The sequence below is a fragment of the Choloepus didactylus genome, chromosome 13 (assembly GCF_015220235.1).
Source record: "Choloepus didactylus isolate mChoDid1 chromosome 13, mChoDid1.pri, whole genome shotgun sequence".
NCBI lineage: Eukaryota > Metazoa > Chordata > Mammalia > Pilosa > Megalonychidae > Choloepus > Choloepus didactylus.
The window spans coordinates 6,462,112-6,484,102 of record NC_051319.1 but is presented as its reverse complement, the minus strand read 5'-3'; the positions used below and the strand labels follow the sequence as shown (position 1 = coordinate 6,484,102).

At 38.4% G+C, this 21,991-nt stretch overlaps 2 protein-coding genes across 4 annotated transcripts in view; one reads left to right on the top strand and one right to left on the bottom strand.

Moving 5' to 3' along the window:
• Positions 1 to 7,427, bottom strand: part of BDP1 (B double prime 1, subunit of RNA polymerase III transcription initiation factor IIIB) — a 188,374-nt gene extending 180,947 nt beyond the window's left edge. For 2 of the 3 annotated variants that reach the window (XM_037800829.1, XM_037800830.1), the window contains exons 1-3: positions 7,025 to 7,427; positions 4,407 to 4,683; positions 687 to 796 (exon numbers count right to left, since the gene is read on the bottom strand). In XM_037800829.1, coding sequence (XP_037656757.1) covers positions 687 to 796; positions 4,407 to 4,683; positions 7,025 to 7,260 — 623 coding nt within the window. In that variant the 5' untranslated portion in view covers positions 7,261 to 7,427. The remainder of the gene's footprint in view (positions 1 to 686; positions 797 to 4,406; positions 4,684 to 7,024) is intronic. The other variant, XM_037800831.1, reaches the window with a different exon arrangement.
• A 9,600-nt stretch (positions 7,428 to 17,027) lies between these two features.
• LOC119508089 (small EDRK-rich factor 1) lies at positions 17,028 to 21,517 on the top strand. The gene is made up of 3 exons (XM_037801535.1): positions 17,028 to 17,217; positions 18,043 to 18,151; positions 21,241 to 21,517. Exons 1-3 carry the CDS (start codon positions 17,211 to 17,213, stop codon positions 21,311 to 21,313), a joined length of 189 nt encoding a protein of 62 aa, XP_037657463.1. The 5' UTR covers positions 17,028 to 17,210; the 3' UTR covers positions 21,314 to 21,517.
• The last annotated feature ends 474 nt before the right edge of the window (positions 21,518 to 21,991 follow it).

Below are 21,991 nucleotides of genomic sequence, written 5' to 3'. Positions count from 1 at the left end.
GATCATCCTTTTAGACTAGGTTTGGTGTGTAAGAAATAGAAATTGCAATCTTAGAGAAAAGTTGCTTAGTCTTCCTACATCCTGGTAATTTATATAGCAAAGGAAACATTTTTAATCTTATAGGCAAAAGGCATCACTTACCATCCCAAGAAAGCAATTACACAAAATATCACTTACTTATGTTATAAAATTCTAACTTTGGTAATGGATGGTGTTGATAGCAGCATAACATTGTGAATGCATCTAACACTGCACTGTACACCTGACAATGCAGGCATGAAAGTGGTTAAAATGGGAAATTTTATGTTGTATATATAACCACAATAAAACAAAAAAAGCCATAGAACTGTAAAGAGTGAACCCTAATGTAAACTAAGGACTTTAACTGATAATATAATTAAAATTATATTTATCAACTGTAACAAATGTCATCACACTAAAGTAAAATGTTAATAATAGGGAATCCCAGAGGGGGTGGGGTAGGCTATGGGAACTCTACATGATTTTTCTGTAAACCTACAATTGCTCTAAAGCTTACCAAAAAAAAAAAAAAAAAAATCTATCTAAAGGGACATCATATGTGCTGTGAATTTTTTCAACATGCTTTTGGAACACATGAAACTGTCCCAATCTAAAAGTGACTCTACAAACCTAAAGAAGGTTAAGCAGAAAGAAATTACACTTACGTCATTGGATTGTTATCCGGCAAGTAATATATGAAGTCTCTCATTGTCATTTTTGAACGATCTGGTGGCCTCTGACTTTCATTTACAGCATATTTGTTCTTCCACTGTTTCTATATGCACAAACATAGACACAGATTCACTTATATTTAATAAATATAGAAAAATTTTGATTGTACTATATCCAAATATACAGCTCACTGTTACATTAATTGCAAATGTTTTAATATTATTCCTATCACAGTTATCCCTAATTTGGGGGAAAATGTCATAAATTGAATACTAAAAAGTTGTAGTACACTAAGGAATTTTAAAAACTAAAGAAACTGAGACTAGAACTGGATAAAAGTCAAGTATAAAATTGTACAACTGGTGCCTTCTAAGTACAATGGTTTATGGAGAATTTATCAATATAGAGCTTTTGTTTATCCCATCATAAACCGGAATTCTGTATATTTTACTAAATCCTTAAGGCGAATATTTTTAATTTCCTAAAATAAATCTAATTAAGCAGATTCTATAGCTACAGATCATTTTAGAAGATTAGATTTGAAGATATGTGAATTCAAATCCCATATCCTCCACTATATGTTTCACATAAAGCAAATAACCTCTCAGAGCTTGTTTCCTCTTGTATAAAACAGTGATATCTACTTCACACAATTTGAGAGAATTAAATTAGATAATGATACAAAGCACTAAGCAAAGCGCTTTCCACATTAAAAAAAAAGTATTCTATAACTAATAATAAAAGCTGACACTTGTTGAGCACTTATATTTGCCAGACACTAGTCTAAATGTGTTTTGCATGTATTAACTCATTTAATCTTCACAACCATTCAGTGAGGTAGATACTATTATTGGTCCTATTTTATAGATAAAGAAACAGTCATAAAAAGGTTAATTAAATTACCAACGGTAACAGGTATTTAATTCCAGAGCCTGTATACTTCACTACTATTACACTGTGCTTGCAGAAAAAGAAATGAATCTTCACATCAATCACCAAGATTAAAAAGAACATGGATTTTACTATAGGCATTCACACAAAATTCTTTCCATTTGAGTGTGACTTCTACTAGCTGCATCGAGCAACAGACCCATATTTGGGAAGTGCCCCTTCTTCAGTTTGGTGACCATGAAGGGATGAAAACATCTGAATGACATGCTGCTTAGTGGGCTCCTGGACCCTGAGTTGCAGGAAATAAATCTCTGGAGTTCACCATACCAGTCAGGTTGCAACTGTTCCAGGGTTAAGACACACCTCTGGTTAAACACAAACTGTGGTAATGGTAAATCCTCCAGAAATAGAGTCATGCTTGGATGCTTAGTGCTTGGACTATCTGAGAGTGAAAACCCAGAGGAAGATAGTTGGTGGCAGAACTACTGAAAATGAAACCAGTGGAATCAGTGACCTTCAATGATGTAGCTATCAACTTTACTAAGGAAGAGTGGGCCATACTAGACACAAACCAGAGAAAGATGTTCAGGGATGTTATGCTGGAGAATATCAATCATCTGGTGTTCATGGGGTATCAGGTCTGCATATCATAAGTGCTTTCACAGTCAGAACAAGGAGAACTATGAAGAGAAGGATTAAGGTTTCTCCAAGTACAGAGTCCAGGCAGGGAAAATGACCATAAAAAAGAAGAAATGATAACTATGCATCATATCTCTAAGAAGGACATATCTACCAATCAAAGATTTCTCACACTGAAGAGGATCCCCTTGAAAGTAATGATTTAGGAGAATATTTCACTCACTCCACAATGACTGACATGGGAAAGAAACCCAATGTAAACAAACAATTTCAAAGAGTTCTCAATTATCATTCATTCATTGGTCAAAATAAGAAAATTCAAACTGGATGTAACTCATATAACATCATCTATTTGGAAAAGTCTTCAGAAGTAGTTCTGGTCTTAGACAACTTGAGAAAATACACACTGGGGAAAAGCCATATGGCTACCAACTATGTGGGAATTCCCTCAGTCAAAGTTTTAACCTTAAGCAACATGAAAGTATTCACAATGTGGAGAAACTATATGCCTACCACAGATGTGGGAAAGATTTCACAGGTAGTACCACCCTCAGACAATGTGAGAGAACTCATACTGAAGTAAAAGCATATGTCTGCCATTTATGTGGGAAAGACTTCATGACAGTTCTACACTCAGCATGAGAGAACTCACACTGGGGAGAAACCATATGTCTGCAATATGTGTGGGAAATTCTTCAATCATTGTGGTATCCTTAGGCAACATGAAAGAATTCACACTGGGGAGAAACCCAATATCTGCAATGTATGTGAGAAATCCTTCAATAATTGTGGTATCCTTAGGCAACATGAAAGAATTCACACTGAGGAGAAACCGTATGTCTGCAGTATGTGTGGGAAATCCTTCAGTCATTGTGGTACCCTTAAGCAACATGAAAGAATTCACACTGGGGAGAAACCCAATGTCTGTCATATGTGTGGGAAATACTTCAGTCACTGTGGTAACCTTAGGCAACATGAAAGAATTCACACTGGGGAGAAACCCAATGTCTGCAATATATGTGGGAAATCCTTCAGTCAGTGTGGTAACCTTAGGCTACATGAAAGAATTCACACTGGAGAGAAACCCAATATCTGCAATATATGTGGGAAATCCTTCAGTTATTGTGATACCCTTAGGCAACATGAAAGAATTAACACTGGAAGGAAACCCAATATCTGCAATATATGTGGGAAATCCTTCAGTCACTATGGTAACCTTAGGTGACACGAAAGAATTCATACGGGGGAGAAACCCAATGTCTGCAAAATATATTGGAAATCCTTCAGGCTTTATGGTACCCTTAGGCAACATGAAAGAATTCACACCACAGAGCAACCACATGTCTGCCATCTATGCGGGAAATCCTTCTACGTACATGATAAACTTAGGCAACATGAGAAAACTCACACTGGGGAGAAACAATAAGTTGCCCATCCATGTGGGAAATCCTTCCATCTACATGGAAAACTTAGGCAACATGAGAGATCTCACACTGGGGAGAAACTATAAGTCTGCCATCTATGTGGGAAATCCTTCCATTTATGTGGTAAACTTAGGTTACATGAAAGAACTCACAGTGAGAAGAAACTATACACCTACCATGTATGTGGGAAATGCTTCACTGATAGTCTCAGATGACATAAGGTAATTAACACTGGGGAGAAAACATTTCTCCCATCTAAGTAGGAAAACCTTTAGACATTATTCTGCTATTGGACATCAGAGAACTCATTAAATATGTTTTGCTTCTGGAAGAGTCCTCAACCACAGCTCTAACATTTAAATAAAAGAATTCACACTGGAGTGTACTAAATATCTTTCAATGTAAAAAAAAAAAAAAAACTTTCCATTTAATTTTCCATACTGTCAATTTAGAAAATATTACCAATTAATTTTGCTAAACTTCAGATAATTATAACTCATGTCATTTAGATATCCTTATATGAAAAATCTGATTCAAAGTTTATGTTAAAATATACTTTTGTGTGTATCTGGGCATATGTGTACAAAATTTATATTTGTGGCTTTCACCAGAAATAGTGAAATAAATAGATTAATAAAATATGTAAAATTTAAGCACAGAAAAATGCTCTAGATGCTTGTTTTCCCTCCAAATGATGCCTTACATAAAAACAGAACGTTTACAGGTAAAAGTCAAAATTCTGATTTTTTTCTCCCTTACCTTCTCTTTTCTCAATTCTTCTTTCAACATTTCCCTCAGTTTCTGGGCTTTATATATTCTGTATCTGTCTGAGCACAGCTGTTTTTCTTTTGTTGGAATGGGGCTTGGCTGTGGAACTTCTTGATTAACTGTCGATAAGGAATGAGGTTCTGAAGGAACACTGACACTAGGTTTAATCAGACTAGAAGTACTTGATATTCGTTTTCTTCTTTGTGGAACAGTAGAGGAAGACTTACTGGATTCTTCAACATCATTCTCACCATCAGTCTTTTCATCACTGTTGAAATTTTAAAAGGAAAACAAAGACACCATGAATCTTCTTTCGGCTATTCTACTTTAAAATCTTGGCTGATGAAAATTCAAAGCAGTAAAGTCTTACTTATTAAAAAATCGATTATTTTATTACAAGGGGCTGGGTGAAGGGGAATGGAGAGTTATCGCTCATGCACATGGAGTTTCTGTTTGGGATGTTGAAAAAGTTCTGATAATAATGGTGGTGGTTTTAAAATAGTTAACATGGTAAGTTTTAAGTTATGTATATTTTACAATAAAAAGGGGGTAAAAGTCAATGATGTGATTTATGTTAATTACAACAGAGATTGCAATAAAAATTTTGTGTAGTATATTGTTTTAACACATGCAAATTTTAGTGAAGACTGTTACTCATTTTCAAACTTCAAGTCTCAAGGAGCATTAGAGCACACAGTTTTAAGCTTAATCCCTTTAAAGAGAAACAAAAAAAGAATTGACAGAACAAGGTATAATTAGCCTAATTTGAATTACTAGATAACTGAGATTGTTTTTTTAAATTAATTTTTAATTCACACTTATATCCATCCCCCTAAACTGGTCTAAATTACTGGCCTACTTTATCAATCTGTGATTAGCCAAATCAACTTGAAACTTCAAACCTCTGAAACATTTGTATTGTAGTATATGAAAAAAATATACATTTAGTTACATGAACTAAACCAAATTCTGTATGATGTAGAATGCATTTATGTATTGTTAAATCTAACTCGATGCAAGCATCAGAATAAACTCTTCACTCGGAAAAAAAAAAAGGACTCAATCTCTCTAAATTAAATACTAGATATGGTTTAGACTGGATATAAATATTTCAGGAACGGACTGAAGGCAAACTGAGTCAAAAAATTAAGAATTATAAAGTCAAGAATTAAAAGCAGAGATTCTACTTTGAATATGTTTACATTAGTTTTACATAAAAGTGGAAAATTCCTAAACATATACGAATAACATTTTCTAGGAAGTCTTCTACAATTTAACTTCTTACCTCAGCCCTTCCAACAAGACACATGTACCACTTGTATTTCACCCAGTTATGTTGAATGCATAAATACAGAAGCTATACTGTAAAGACTTTTACAACTCACATAGCCCTATCCACAAAACTGAAAACATCTGATAAAAAACAAAGTATACCATCTCAATGTCAATTCTAAGTTTGTCTCAAGACTACAGTCTCTGGGAAATTTATTAAATTATCAACCACCATGCATTCATATATGGTTAACAGGATCTCTGTGAACTTTATCAACAGTGACTGGCATTTGTACCTCCATTTTGGGGAGAAATTTTGAAACAGATTCACGTAAAAGAACTTGGAAATTACCGAGTGTCACTAAGCTATCAACAAAAGAAACACCCTATACTAAGCATCAGTTCAGGCCAACGAAGGAAGTTGAGCCAAAAAGCACAAAATAAATTTTTTAGCTTCCTGTCACATTATAAGCAGAATTCGTACCATCTCACTGTCATTCAATGGTTTTTCTCATATGCATACAGGAAAGAAACAGAGACCATATGTGCCTGGCACGTCTTAACTGCAATCATTTTGCTCGATCAACTTTTTTTTAAAATAGCTTTTTTTCAGCAACTTTTCCGCTATGTCCTATGCATGACAGCTTACATGGATTGACTCCAATCTCCACAACTACTCTCCAAAGTGGATCAATTTATCCCCATTTTACAGAAGAATAAATTTGCCTGAGAAAAATCTACTAAGTTGTTAAATTAAGTTGAAAACTCCTGAATCCACAAGTGGTATATGGCGCTAAAGCCATGTTTTTCCGTTCAGAAAACGGGGTCACCATGAAAAGGCACACCTTCAAATTACTGAAACCAAAGCAAATAACCAGACCTCCTTTCCACTGTCATAAATCAGTAAAACCAAAGCAACACTGGTATTAACCTTTTAAAGATAAGCAATTTTTTAAAATAAAACTACTTCCTCCGTAAAGCTCTCCAGAAGAATGAAAACCACGGTAATCTAAACTCTCCAATGACTAGCCTCAGGCATGGATATTCTTCAATTCAGGAATGTTACACCTAGATTCCCCACTATCACTTGGAAGACATGGTCCGTCCGTCCCCGACTCGCATTCCCAGGAGAATCTAGAGACCGTGACAAAATCCACACTGGCCACCCTCTGGTCAGGCAGACAAACTGCGGTTTGAAGTCGTTTCATCTGGTCTCAACAGAAAGGCTCATTTCAAGCGAGAGAATACACCTATGGTAAAGCTAATTTGCTCAGCCTCCAGGTGACAGGCCTGGAGGGAGGAGGCAGATAAAAATTCTCGGCTCTGCATGCTCTTACCTGCTCCTGGGAACCTTTTCTTGGGGCGCCCCCCTCTCGAAATCCACTGGGGGCACATTTGTGGGCTCCGCTGGCTTCGGAGCAGAGGCCGCTGCAGGCTGCGGAGCAGGGGCTGCTGCAGGCTCCGGCGACCTGGGACGCTCCGGTCCACGAGGGAGACTGGGGGCGGTGGAGCCCCTAGCGCCGATACCAGGCCTGACATTGGGCTTCACACTAAGGCGTGCCCTGCGGAACATGGCGGAGCCAAGGGGCCCGGGGAGGCGGCACCACGGCCGCTCTCAGCCCCGAGCCCCGGGGGCTGCCTGGAAAGGGGGTTAGTAACAACGCCCTTCCCACGAAGCCACACCACCAGCCCAAAAGGCAGTTATCGCAGCTTCTCGCCGCCACCGCCGCCGCTGCCGGCTCCTTCCTCCCGCCGCCGCCTCTTCTTCATGACCCTTCTACAGTAATTGCTAAGTTTCTCCCTATACCTTACTCCCCCGCCCCCAGAGGGCGCCGGAAATTACTGCGTCATCATCCACCGCCGCAAGACCAGCGGAATGACGACAGACACACAGCGTCTGTAGCCATGGTAACCGCCAAGCTGTAGCGCCTGGGTTCCGAGTGAACTGAAAATTGGGACACAGAACCATGTGCTCTTCTCATTCCTGGCGTCCTTGGAAGTTGTTGAAAAGAAAGGAGGCAGTCGACCCCTAGTCTCAGCCCAAAACTTTACGGGAACTATTAAGATCGCTGGCCGGTTTTGCTTTTAGAGGGCTCTGATGAGCAGTTAAACACTTGACAACAGTACCTGGTTACCAGTGTATACCCGGGGCTTAGATTTTCTAATTGAATAGAAATTCAGATCTGAAGAAACTAATAATGATTACCATCTACTAGGGGAACTGGGTTTGTGGGGAACAAGCCGTAGGAGAAAGACCTTTCTGGGTCATTCTAAATCTGTGGTCAAACTGCATCCCCTGACGTCTCCTCCCGATCACAGAAACCACTCACAAAGCCAGTAAACAAGAACTCTTCTAAAGCACTGTCGATTGTGACAGAGGAACTGGGATAAAATGGGAAATGCAGATTTTAGTCAGTCTTATATTAATGTGAATCTCATGTCCACCGATTCCAGTTAGGTTAGTTTTTTTTTTTTTTTTTTTTTTTCAGATTTCACAAGTTTTACTCATACTCCCTTGTGACTGGGTTTTTTTTTTTTTAATTAAATTCAGTTTTATTGAAATACATTCACACACCATACAATCATCCATGATAACAATCCACTGTCCACAGTATGATAACATAGTTATGCGTTCATCACCACAGTCTATCTCTGAACATTTTCCTTACATCAGAAAGAACCAGAACAAGAATAAAAAATAAAAGTGAAAAAAAACACCCAAATCATTCCCCCATCCCACCCCATTTGTCCTTTAGTTTTTATCCCCATTTTTCTACTCATCCATACACTAGATAAAGGGGGTGTGATCCACAAGGTCTTCACAATCACACTGTCACCCCTTGTAATCTACATTATTATATAATTGTCTTCAGGAGTCCAGACTGCTGGGTTGGAGTTTGGTAGTTGCAGGTATTTACTTCTAGCTATTCCAATACATTAAAGCCTAAGAGGTGTTATCTATATAGTGCATAAGAATGTCCACCAGAGTGACCTCTCGACTCCATTTGGAATCTCTCAGCCACTGAAACTATTTCGTCTCATTTTGCATCCCCCTTTTGGTCAAGAAGATACTCTCAGTCCCACGATGCCGGGTCCACACTCATCCCCGGGAGTCATACTCTGCGTTGCCAGGGAGATCCACAACCCTGGGAGTCAGGTCCCACGTAGGGGGGAGGGCAGCGAGTCCACCTGTCGAGATGGCTCAGTTAGAGAGAGAGAGGGCCACATTGGAGCAACAAAGAGGCACTCAGGGGGAGACTCTCAGGCACCATTACATACAACTTCAGACTTTCCTTTGTGGTAATGAGCTTCATAAGGGCAAGTCCCATGCTTGAGGGCTCAGCACATCAAACCGCCAGTCCCAATGTCTGTGACAACATACGCTAGGGGATCAGCATCTTAAAGTTTAGAGATAGGCCTTACAATTCAGGGATAGAGTTAACTGCTGTAAGAGCTTACAATCTAGGGACTATTACAATTATTGTGTCCATGTTAGGCTATGTTCTAAGATTCAATTCTGAGTTTACACATTGTAGTTAGTCCATATTAGTGAGGCATCATCCCTCTCACCATGTTTTCTCCAACACTTTTACTCCTATATATATATTTTCCTACAATTTTATAGAGTTATATTCACATACCATACATTTATCCATAGTGTACAATCAGTTGTTCATGGTATCATCATAAAGTTGTACATTTATCACCACAATCAGCATTTGAACATACAGATTACTACAAGAAAAATTGTTTGTTTGTTTGTTTTTTTAGCAATAAGAAAAAATGATAAAAAGAAAAATAACATGTCATACAATACAATATACTACTAAGGACAGCAAATAACACCACTACCAAGAATCTCATATTACTCCCCTATATCCCCTTCTCATATACATTTAGCATTGGCGTATTGCCTTTGTTACATTTAATGGAGGTATATTATAATGTTACTGTTGACCATAGACTCCAGTTTGCTTTGATTATGTTTTTTCCTGAATACCATCCCTTTTTCAAATTTCTACATGGCTGACATTCATTTGCTTTCCCACATGCAAAAACATTTTTATATTTGTATATTTAGTAACAGTCATTGGCCACTCCAGTTTTTGCCACGTTATACAGTCCCAGTCTTTATCCTCTATCTTTACCTCTGGTGTCATACATTCTCCTATCCCACCTCTTTCAGCTTTACTCACAGACATCTTTGTTCAGTGTACTTACAATAATGTGCTACCATCACACAGTATTATGCTATCTATTTCTGGATCTATGCAATCAATCCTAAACATTCTGTAGTCCTTCAGCATCAAATGGCTGATCTCTGCCCTCTTTCTATCTCCTGGTCGCCTGTGTTGTCAGCTTTTAACTCCCAAAGTTTGTTCATTAATGTCTGTTCATATTAGTGAGACCATACAGAATATGTCCTTTTCTTTCTGGCTAACTTCACTCAACATAATGTCCTCAAGGTTCATCCACATTATTACATGATCCATGTCTTTGTTCTGTCTTACAGCTGCATAATATTCCATCATGTGTATATACCACAGTTTGTTTATCCACTCGTCCTTTGATGGACATTTGGGCTGTTTCCATCTCTTAGCAATTGTGAATAATGCTGCAATAAACGTTGGTTTACAAATGTCTGTTTGTGTCTTAAGTTTCAGTTCCTCTGAGTATATACCCAGCAATGGAATAGCTGGGTCATATGGCAAATCTATATTTAGCTTCCTGAGGAACCTCCATACTGTCTTCCACAGTGGTTGCACCATTCTACATTCCCACCAACAATGAATAAGTGTGCCTCTTTCTCCACATCCTCTCCAGCACTTGTCATTTTCTGTTTTTTGGATAATGGCCATTCTGGTAGGTGTGAGATGATATCTCATTGTGGTTTTGATTTGCATTTCCTTAATAGCCACTGAAGCTGAGCATTTTTTCATATGCTTTTGAGCCATTTGTATTTCCTCTTCAGAAAAATGTCTGTTCATGTCTTTTGCCCATTTTGTAATTGGATTGTTTGTCTTTCTGTTATTGAGATGCAGGATTCCTTTATATATTCGGGATATTAAACCCTTATCTGATATGTGGTTTCCAAATATCATCTCTCATTGTGTAGGTTGCCTTTTGACTTTTCTGACAAAGTCCTTTGATGTACAAAAGTGTTTAATTTTGAGGAGATCCCATTTGTCTATTTGTTCTTTGGTTGCTCGTGCCTTGGGTGTGAGGTCTAAGAAACCACCTCCTTTCACAAGATCTTTAAGATATTGCCCTACATTTTCTTCTAAGAGTTTTATGGTCTTGGTGCTAATGTTTAGGTCTTTGATCCACTTTGAGTTAATTTTGGTATAAGGTGTGAGATGGACATCCTCTTTCATTCTTTTGGAAATGGATATCCAGTTCTCCAAACACCATTTATTGAACAGGCTGCTCTTTCCCAGTTGCTTTGGCTTCACTGCCTTATCAAAGATCAGTTGTCCATAAATGTGAGGGTCTACTTCTGAACACTCAATTTGATTCCATTGATCAGTATATCTGTCCTTATGCCAGTAACATGCTGTTTTGAGCACTGTAGCTTTGTAATATGCTTCAAAGTCAGGTAGTGTGAGACCTCCCACTTCACTCCTCTTTCTCAAGACATTTTTGGCTATTCGGGGCATCTTACCCTTCCAAATAAATTTAGTTATTGGTTTTTCTATTTCTGTAAAGTAAGTTGTTGGGATTTGAATTGGTATTGCATTGAATCTGTAAATCAGTTTAGGTAAAATTGCCATCTTAACTATATTTAGTCTTCCAATCCATGAACATGGTATGTTCTTCCATTTTCTCAGGTCTTGTTCAATTTCTTTTAGCAGTTTCTTATAGTTTTCTATGTAAAGGTCTTTTGTGTCCTTGGTTAAGTTTATTCCTAAATACTTGATTCTTTTGGTTGCTATTGTAAATGGGATTTTTTTCTGGATTTCCTCCTCTTGTTGCACATTACTTGTTTATAGGAACACTACAGATTTTTGCGTGTTGATCTTGTCGCCTGCTACTTTGCTGTATTCATTGACTACTTCTAGTAGCTTTGCTGTAGATTTTTCTGGATTTCCTACATATAGAATCATGTCATCTGCAAATAGTGAAAGTTTTACTTCTTCCTCTCCAATTTGGATGCCTTTTATTTCTTTTTCTTGCCTAATTGCTCTAGCTAGAACTTCCAGCACAATGTTGAATAGCAATGGTGATAGTGGGCATCCCTGTCTTGTTCCTGATCTTAGAGGAAAAGCTTTCAGTCTCTCCCCATTGAGTGTGATGTTAGCTGTGGGTTTTTCATATATTGCCTTTATCATATTGAAAAAGTTCCCTTCTATTCCTATCCTTTGAAGTGTTTTCATCAGGAAAGGATGTTGAATTTTGTCAAATGCCTTTTCTGCATCAATCAAGATGATCATGTGGTTCTTCTGCTTTGATTTATTGATGTGGTGTATTACATTAATTGATTTTCTTGTGTTGAACCAGCCTTGCATACCTGGAATAAATCCCACCTGGTCGTGGTGTATAATTCTTTTAATGTGCTGCTGGATTCGATTTGTGAGTATTTTGTTGAGGATTTTTGCATCTATATTCATTAAAGAAATTGGTCTATAATTTTCTTTTTTTGTAGTATCTTTGCCTGGTTTTGGTATTAGGGTGATGATGGCTTCATAGAAAGAGTTAGGTAGCTTTCCCTCTTCTTCAATTTTTTTGAAGAGATTGAGCAGGATTGGTACTAATTCATTCTTGAATGCTTGGTAGAATTCACATGTGAAACCATCTGGTCCTGGGCTTTTCCTTTTTGGGAGCTTTTTGATGACTGACTCAATCTCTTTACTTGTGATTGGTTTGTTGAAGTCATCTATTTCTTCTTGAGTTAATGTTGGTTGTTTATGCTTTTCTAGGAAGCTGTCCATTTCATCTAAGTTGTCTAGTTTATTAGCATACAGTTGCTCATAGTATCTTCTCATTATCTCCTTAATTTCTGCAGGGTCAGTAGTTATATTTCCTTTCCCATTTCTGATTGCATTTATTTGCATCTGCTCTCTCTTTTTTTTTTGTTAGCCTAGCCAGTGGGCCATCGATTTTATTGATTTTCTCAAAGAAGCAACTTCTGGTTTTGTTGATTCTCTCTATTGTTTTCCTGTTCTCAATTGCATTTATTTCTCCTCTAATCTTTGTTATTTCTTCCCTTCTGCTTGCTTTGGGGTTAGTTTGCTGTTCTTTCTCTAATTCCTCCAGGTGAGCAGTTAACTCTTCAATTTTTGCTCTCTCTTCTCTTTTAATATAGGCATTTAGGGCAATAAATTTCCCTCTCAGCACCGCCTTTGCTGCATCCCATAAGTTTTGATAAGTTGTGTTTTCATTGTCATTTGTCTCGAGGTATTTACTAATTTCTCTTGTAATTTCTTCCTTTACCCACTGGTTTTCTAAGAGGGTGTTGTTTAGCCTCCATATGTTTGTGAATTTTCTGACCTTCTGCCTTTTATTTATTTCCAACTTCATTCCATTGTGGTCTGAGAAAGTGTTTTGTATAATATCAATATTTTTAAATTTGTTGAGACTTGCTTTGTGACCCAACATGTGGTCTATCCTAGAGAATGTTCCATGAGCACTTGAGAAAAAAGTGTATCCTGCTGTTGTTGGATGTAGTGTTCTATAAATGTCTGTCAAGTCTAGTTCATTTATCATACAATTCAACATCTCTGTTTGTTTAGTGATCCTCTGTCTAGATGTTCTATCCATTGATGAGAGTGGTGTATTGAAGTCTCCAACTATTATTGTAGAGGTATCTATTTCTCCTTTCAGTGATCGCAGTGTTTGCCTCATGAATTTTGGGGCATTCTGGTTTGGTGCATAAATATTTATGACTGTTATGTTTTCTTGATGAATTGACCCTTTTATTAATATATAGTATCCTTGTCTCTTTTAATTGTTTTGCTTTTGAAGTCTAACTTGTCTGATATTAATATAGCTACTCCCACTTTTTTCTGGTTGTTGTTTGCATGAAATATCTTTTTCCAACCTTTCACTTTCAGTCTATGTTTGTCCTTGTGTCTAAAGTGAGTTTCTTGTAGACAGCATATAGATGGGTCCTGTTTTTTAATCCATTCTGCCAGTCTGTGTCTTTTTATTGGGGAGTTTAATGCATTTACATTTAGTGTTATTACCGTAAGGGCAGTACTTTCTACTACCATTTTGTTTTTTGGAATTTATATGTCATATCTTATTTTTTCCTCTCCTTTTACCTTTCCTGATAATCTTCATTTCTGCACTCTTCTCCAACTCTCTCTCTCCTGTCTTTTCCTATCAGCCTATAGCACTCCCTTTAGTATTTCTTGTAGTGCCGGTCTCTTATTCACAAACTCTCTCAGTGTCTGTTTGTCTGAAAATGTTTTAATCTCTCCCTCATTTTTGAAGGAAAGTTTTCCTGGATATAGAATTCTTGGTTGGCAGTTTTTCTCTTTCAGTATCTTAAATATATCATGCCACTGTCTTCTTGTCTCCATGGTTTCTGCAGATAAATCTGTACATAGTCTTATTGACTTTCCCTTGTACGTGATGGATTGCTTTTCTCTTGCTGCTTTCAGAATCCTCTCTTTGTCTTTGACATTGGACAATCTGACCAGTAAGTGTCTTGGAGTAGGTCTATTGGGATCTATTCTATTTGGGGTACGTTGTACTTCTTGAATCTCTAATTTTCTGTCTTTTATAAGAGTTGGGAAATTTTCAGTGAATATGTCTTCTATTACTCTTTCTGCCCCTTTTCCCCTCTCTTCTCCTTCTGGGATACCCATAACACGTATATTTGTGTGTTTCATGTTGTCACTCAGCTCCCTAAGACCCTGCTCATATTTTTCCATTTTTTTCACCATCTCTTCTTTTATGTGTATGAATTCGAATGACCTGTCTTCCAGTTCACTGATCCTTTCTTCTGCCTGTTCAAATCTACTGTTGTGTCCCTCCATTGTGTTTTTCATCTCCTCCATTGTGGCCTTCATTCCCATGAGTTCTGCCATTTGTTTTTTTGTTTATGAATTCTTCTTTATGGTCTCCCAGTGTCTTCTTTATATCCTTCAGCTCTTTTGCTATATCTTCCTTCATTTCACCAAATTTATTTAGCATTAGTTGCCTCCACTCCTGTGTCTCAGCTGAGCTATTAGTCTGTTCCTTTGGATGGTCCATGTTTTAGTGTTTCCTGGTATGGCTTGTTATCTTAAGTTGTCTAGGCATCTGATTCTCTTGATTAGTTTATTTTGGAGTTTGTTTTCTGTCTTTTACTTAGTGGTTTTCTTGTTGGTTGGCTTTGTTTTCTGGCCTCTGTTATTCAGTTCAACTTATTCTAGACCTCTAACTTAGGTTCTATTTAGTTGATCGGAATTTCCCCCCCTTGTTTTTTCTGTTTCTTGCTCTGCCTCTATGTAACCTTTTTGTGAGTGGGTCTCCTCAGATGTGGTCGACCCTAGTCAGATTTTCCCAGTCTAGTGAGGCCCAGGTCTCATTGGGAGGGTATGGATTTTTCCTGAGAATGAGACCCTCCTATGAGGCCTTTAGAATTGGTGCTTTTCCTCTCCTGTCCAGCAGGTGGCGCTGGCCAGCCCGCAGCTCCCCCACCAGTGTAAGGAGGTATGGAGCCTTTAGTTCTCCTGGTGACTCTGATCCTGTCAGGGGCGTGGCTGACTGAAGCCGGAATCTGAATTCCAGCCCCTGGGGTCTGAATTCCCAGAAGGAGGACTGCCAGTTGAGCTGGGCCTCCCTCCACTCCCCCAATCCTCAGAATTCCAGTTGTCTCTCAGGGGCACTATTCCCTTCTCCTCTCTCCTCTCTGGGGCCTCTCCAGGTAGATTCCTTGGTCAGCCTGAGTTGCCAATTAAAGACGGGGGTGGAGGCCTTCAGTAGTGAATATGGAATTCAAAGACACTGTAGGTACTCTGTCCCCCCTCAAGCCCAGCCTAGTCCCTCAACCTGGGCTTTCCGATAGAAAATAACCACATATATTAATTTTATTTTAAAAAAAAAAAAAATTATAAAACAAAAAAATAAAAATAAAAAAGAAAAAAAAAAAAAAAAAAAAAAAAAAGAGTCTCTTTTAAACGTTCTTCCCCAGCCTGGAAGTTTTGTCAGTGTCAGAATAGAGCATTTAAAGATATGCTTTGGGCTACTGTCTAATAATCACTCTCCAACCGCTTCAGTTCCACCCCTGCCGGGGGCTATTGAAATGCAAAAAGATAAGGGATCAGCGAGAAGCCAGAAGGGACAAAATGTAAGGGAAAAAAAAATGGCTTTTTTGGAGTCTGGGAATGGGTGCCTGCTTTTACGTGCCCCCACTTCTTGGAGCCCAGCCCTTCTTTAGCACCCCAGCTCCCAAAGTTAGTTAATTAATTTGTTAATTAATTCTGCAGTTGAGGCTGGTTTGAGCCTCCCTTCTTGCCCTCAGCAGATTGCTGTTTTTAGGTTTTTTTTTCCCCCCTTTCAGGGAGCCGGCAGCAAGACAGTCTGTGAGGTCTGGGTGGGGAGGGGCGCCAGACCCCTGGTCCGGGGAACTTACAACGTTCGCTGCGGTCTCAGCTTTTCCTCCAATTCCAAACTTGTGTCCAATGTGTGACTGGTTACTGGAGATCCCGAAAACACTGTTTCATATAGTTCTTGGGTAACTGCCAGCTGCTCTACGGGAGAGACGAAATTCTGCTCCCCACCACTCCGCCATCTTGCCCCGCCTCTGCCAGTTAGGTTAGTTTTTTTTTTTTTTTTTTTTTTTTTTTTTTTTTAATCATCATTTTATTGAGATATATTCACATACCACGCAGTCATACAAAACAAATTGTACTTTCGATTGTTTACAGTACCATTACATAGTTGTACATTCATCACCTAAATCAATCCAGTTAGGTTAGTTTTTATGGTCTCAGTCTCCTCTTCTGTAAAATGAGAACAATGAAGGATACCATGCAGGGTTGTTGTGAGAATAAGGAAAATATGAAAATGGCCAACATTGCTTTTCGCATAATTACCATCCATCTGCTCAGTTCCCTTCCTCCCTTCCCGCTTCTGGAACGATGAATGAAAGCTAAGTTATTTGTGGAAAAAAAGTTAGCTTTTGAAGTATTTATTGTTGTTTGTTACTAAAAATGGGGGCTGATCAAGGTCCAGTGCCTAGTACAAACACGCCTATCCCTCTCTAAGACAAAGACCTGGTTTCTGGACTTCACCATGTGCGTTGCATCTGGGTAAGCGGCGCGGCGGTACTATCCAGAGCTGTGACTGCCACGCCCCCGCTCCGCCCCGCCCGGGAACTAGCCCGCTAGCGCACGCGCAGTCGCCCTTGGGTCACACCGGCGGCTGTTGTCAGGTCTCCGTGGGTGTGGCTGCTGACGGCTCAGAGGCGTCACCCAGCGAACGGCAGGCGCGGGCTCAGTTTTCCAGATCCAAGGGTAGGAAAGAAGGCTGTGCGTGCTACAGAGCTGTTGCTTTTTCAAGTCGCTCTCTTCCAGGCTCCGTCCGGTGGTCAGCATGGCCCGTGAGTGTGCGGAGGGGCGGGAGGAGTCGCGCGGGGAAATCCCCGGCTCGGTGGTGCCCAGTACCTAGCCTGGCCCGGAGGCCGCCCGGGGGGCGCGGCTGGCATGAGAAGTAGGGGCTAGCTGGTGAATCCTTTTTAGTCCGGGGGGGGCCCAGTCTTCAGTCAGCAAAAGGAGACTGGCCGGAAAAGTCAGACAGGAGCCTGCTTCTCAGGTGCGGCTTTGCACGATAATAGTGTCTAAAGAACACACTTCTCCCCCCCACCCCCTCCGGGAGGTGTGCGGAGACGGCAGCTCCGGGAGGGATCCTTGTCTGGAGACAGTTTCTAAATGATACCTAAAGTAGTATGGCCTAATGAGGATAGGGACCTCCGACTGATTCTCCTCCTAGTTCTTTTGTTTAGTCCTCTCAGGCAGTGTTTTAAAAGCGTCTGCCTTTGCTAGCCAGAAGTCGAATTATGAGGGTCTGAACTTGTGCGGTGTCTGCTGTCTGTGCATCTAGCTTTTTCCACCCACACCCCTCAAAAGCAAGAACCTATTTTGGAATACCGGTCCATATAGACAGCGATTGGAAGGCCCGTTTTATAAAGATCTGGCATTCATCGCCAGTCAATACCGTGATTGGTATAATACTCTTAAGTCTTTAAGTGTTTATCTTTAAGCTTGCTCCTTGTCAGATCTCGGAACTCCATTCAAAACTATACTTGCTGGCTTATCTCTTAAAAGGCAAACTTCGGATGCATTTGAATGAGAACCTTTTAATTCCTTTAGTGGAATTATTAATAATTTTGGAGATGGGAAACGAACAGGACTGTTTCTCGTCGTAGGTGGAAATCAGAGAGAACTTGCCCGCCAGAAAAACATGAAGAAAACCCAGGAAATTAGCAAGGGAAAAAGAAAAGAAGATAGCTTGACCATCTCTCAGAGAAAGCTGAGGTAAGTGGTACTTCGTAGAATTCTCATGTCGCTGAAGTTTTTATTAAAGCCACATTTGGGAGAATGAAAAGCATTTATTTAAACCCTCGGATTAACTGGGCCTAACCTGCAGAAAAGGGTAACAATTACTGAGTATGTGTTGTGTGCCAAGCACACTAAAACCGTGTGTGGTAGTCATTATTCCAACCCATGGATGAAAAATTTAAAGGTCTAAAACTATACTGTGCCTTGCAGCAAATCTCCTGCAGTTCCAATAATCATAAAACCCTCATTCGGCAAAATAATTGAACATCTTTTTTCAAAGAACTGTTAGGTACTAGGGATACAATATTTTCAAAGTAGACAACCCACTCAAACTAATCTGGGTGACAAACAAGTGATCCAGTTATATTTATGTGTTCTAAAATAGATAAAGACATATATGTAGCTGATATTGACTTCTGGAAGATCATCAGGTTGGAGAGAATGCAGATACACAGCCTTGATAAGTGACTGTATGTGACAACATAATATAAAACTGCTACAGAAATACTCTAATGAAACTGCAGCTTAAGTAAAAAATAAATTCATATTTCTGAAAAGGCTAACCAAAGTTTAATTTTATTCTTAAATCAAATTTTACTGTCCACATGTAACTTGGAGGTTAGGTGAATAATTGACTACAAATGCTTCCATCTGCCTTAGCATTGGTTATTAATCCTGGCTACACATTAGGATCACCTGGTAAACTTGGACAGTTACTCAAGCCTGGGCCCCACACCCAGTTCTGATTTAATTTACCTGGAGTTGAGCACTAAAAAGCCCAGGTAAATTTGATTATGCCTAAGTTATACCTTAAACCAGACCTAAAAAAAAAAAATCCTCAGATAATTTTCTTGTGCAACTGGAGTTAACCATTGGTTATTAAAGTAATAAGCTGTATCTTCAAATGCTGTTTATTAACATTGGAATAAAAGTGAACTCAGCAACTCTAAAATAGTATTTTTTTATTGCAGAACCAAGACTAACTTGGTTCAGTTAATAGTATTTATTAAATATCCACTATTTATGAACCTTTGTGCTATGCATTCTTTGTATTATCTCTATCACATCTCTGAAAAGTGGAATTAGCCATATTATATAGAAAAGGAAACTGAGGCTTTGGAACAATAACATTAACATTGCTAAGAGTTTACAGTAAACACAACAGAGCTTGGTTTCAAACAGAACAATAACTATTACCTTTGCCCTTTCCACTATACCTTATTTCTTTGTAACTGTCTTGTTTTTCTTCCCTTCTCATGCCTTGTTTATGCTATTGGCATTGCAGCAATGTTTACCATTGTGGGTAGGGGTATTCAATTCTGAATTAAAATCTAATACTAAATCTTTGCAATAACAACATACAAAAAAGCCTTGACTTTAAAATTAGACAAACCTTGTTTTTTATAAAATTTTGGGACAAAGTATTTTGCTCTATTTTTTTAATCTAAAACATGAAGATAGTAACTCAGAGGCATTGTGGGACTTAAGCCAGAACCAGTAAAGTCCCTGACACTTTAGCCATTTATTATATTTTTAAAATATGGGTCAAATTCATGGCCCACCTAGCCAGGTAGACTGGTTGTGTTTCACAGATAATGTGGCATGTGGAGATTCAGCCAGAGACACAAAGGATTAAGAAAAAGCCCTGAATATACTGTTTGTCTTTAGTGTAATCCATTTTTAATCACTAGCTATTGGGCTTTTTGACCCTTAAGAAATTGAGTTGCTTCATAACATCTATGTCCTAATCCTAGGTACCAATTAGGAAATAATAGATTTCTTACATACCTCTTCTTTCAGGAGAAAAATTTAGGATGAATTAGCTTTAACAACCAAGAGTAATTTTGTTTTTTTCTACATATAGCTGCCTATTATTAGACACATATATATTTATAGCTATTCCTCTGCTCAACCCTGATGAGAATTGCTCACATTTTGAAAGGACTATAACAGTAGAGATAGCATTCAAAATAAGATCTCTCACAAAAGAGAACTTCTTTTGTTGCTTGGATGTGGTCTCTGTCTCGAAGCCAAACTCTGCACATAAACTCACTACCTTCCTCCCTACCTGGGACACGACTTCCAGGGGTTTAAGTCTCCCTGGCAATGTGGGACATGACTCCCAGGGATGAGCCTGGCCCTGGCATCATGCTATTGACAATGCCTTCTTGACTAAAAGGGGGGAAAGATATGAAACAAAATAAAGCTTCAGTGGCTAAGAGATTTCAAATAGAGTCAAGAGGTCATTCTGGAGGTTACTCTTATGCAAGCTTCAGTCAGATATTGCAAACTGCCACAGTATGCCAAGTCCCAACCAACAGTATTCCTGAAAACCCTAAAGAATACTCTGGGCTCTGTCTAAGACTCTATAAAAAGTTTCACTTATTAAGTTTATTTTTTCAGAAACTTAAAGCCTCTGGATTATTCCTATGCCAGATAAGTCCCAAAACCTAGAGGTACCAGTCTCTCCAAGAACATCAACTAGTTTCATTCCTCTACCCGATAATGTTGACACCCTTTTTCAGCATGAAGAAGTTAGAATGATCATTGCCCAGATATCCCTGGAGATTGAGAGATGGTCAAACAAGAGGGAGGAATTGTAATTGAGAAGTTAGGATTTAACAAATGATTATGATTACTGCATCATTATATAGATATTTCTTTTTAATTTCTAGTGTATTAGAACAGCCAGAAGGAAATATCTGAAATTGTTGAACTGTAACCCAGTAGCCTTGATCTTTGATAATGATTGTATAACTATATAGCTTTTATCTTATGACCATGGGGTTGTAAAAACCTTGTGACTAACACCCCCTTTATCCAGTGTATGGTTAGGTGAGTAATAAAATAAAGACATACATGGAAAAAATAAGATATAACTTCAAAAGTATAATCTTTGCCCCTTTGCATTCTGTCTCCATCCTTGGAAAGGCATGAATGTTTATATCTGCTTTTAAATTAGCTACTAATACTATGAATGGGTTATATGTATATGTAGAAAATATTAAATGAGAACATAAAATCAATTTTTCTCTAACAACTTACAGCCTTTCCCCCCATTATAGGGATTCTGAGATCATGCAGCAGAAGCAGAAGGCAGCTAATGAGAAGAAGTCTATGCAGACAAGAGAAAAATGATGACTGGCTAGCTGAAAAACCTGGGTGCTACCACCAGCTAGGTGTATAAACTCTAAGATCAAGATTTTGTAGTGTGAGCTGTCATTACATGTATTATAACTTATCCTTATAAAACTATTTTAAGCTTTACCTTTCAGCCTGACTTAGTGTGATGTTTTAGAACCATTCTTTAAAGAATAAAATACTAACCATGCATATAAAATATTGATGAGCATTATTTTTTATCAGCAGTTAACATTTTTATCATTTATTAGATAATTTGATCAGATAATTGGATCTCTTCTCTTCTATAAATGTAGACTCTTTGTCCTAGACTTTGTTAAAGGCAGATCTTTTAAAGTCAATTTTATTATATAATAGAATTTTAAGATCCATTTAAAAAATTTTCTTTGTATTCAGTTGGTTTACTTGAAGAATTTACAATAGATAAGACATACCACCTGAGATGGCAACTAAAGGACATGTTGGTTTCAGTAAGAATTCTACTTTCAGCTTTAAATTTTGGGGGAAGTACAAATTTTTAGTCTGTTCTTGAACATCTTCAAAACCTTGTGACTTGATAATGGTTATAAACTAGGAAATAGGCTAACCTACAGAAATTGTTTAGGTTAACATATTCTATTATGAAATAAATATGCATAACTATGCATATTTGTCCAATTCTGAAGTAAATGTGCA

Excerpts from the sequence above, each read along its gene's own strand:
- LOC119508089 (XM_037801535.1), top strand. Across the intron at positions 18,152-21,240 it reads ATCTCTCAGAGAAAGCTGAG|GGATTCTGAGATCATGCAGC; the intron begins GTAAGTGGTACT and ends CCCCCATTATAG.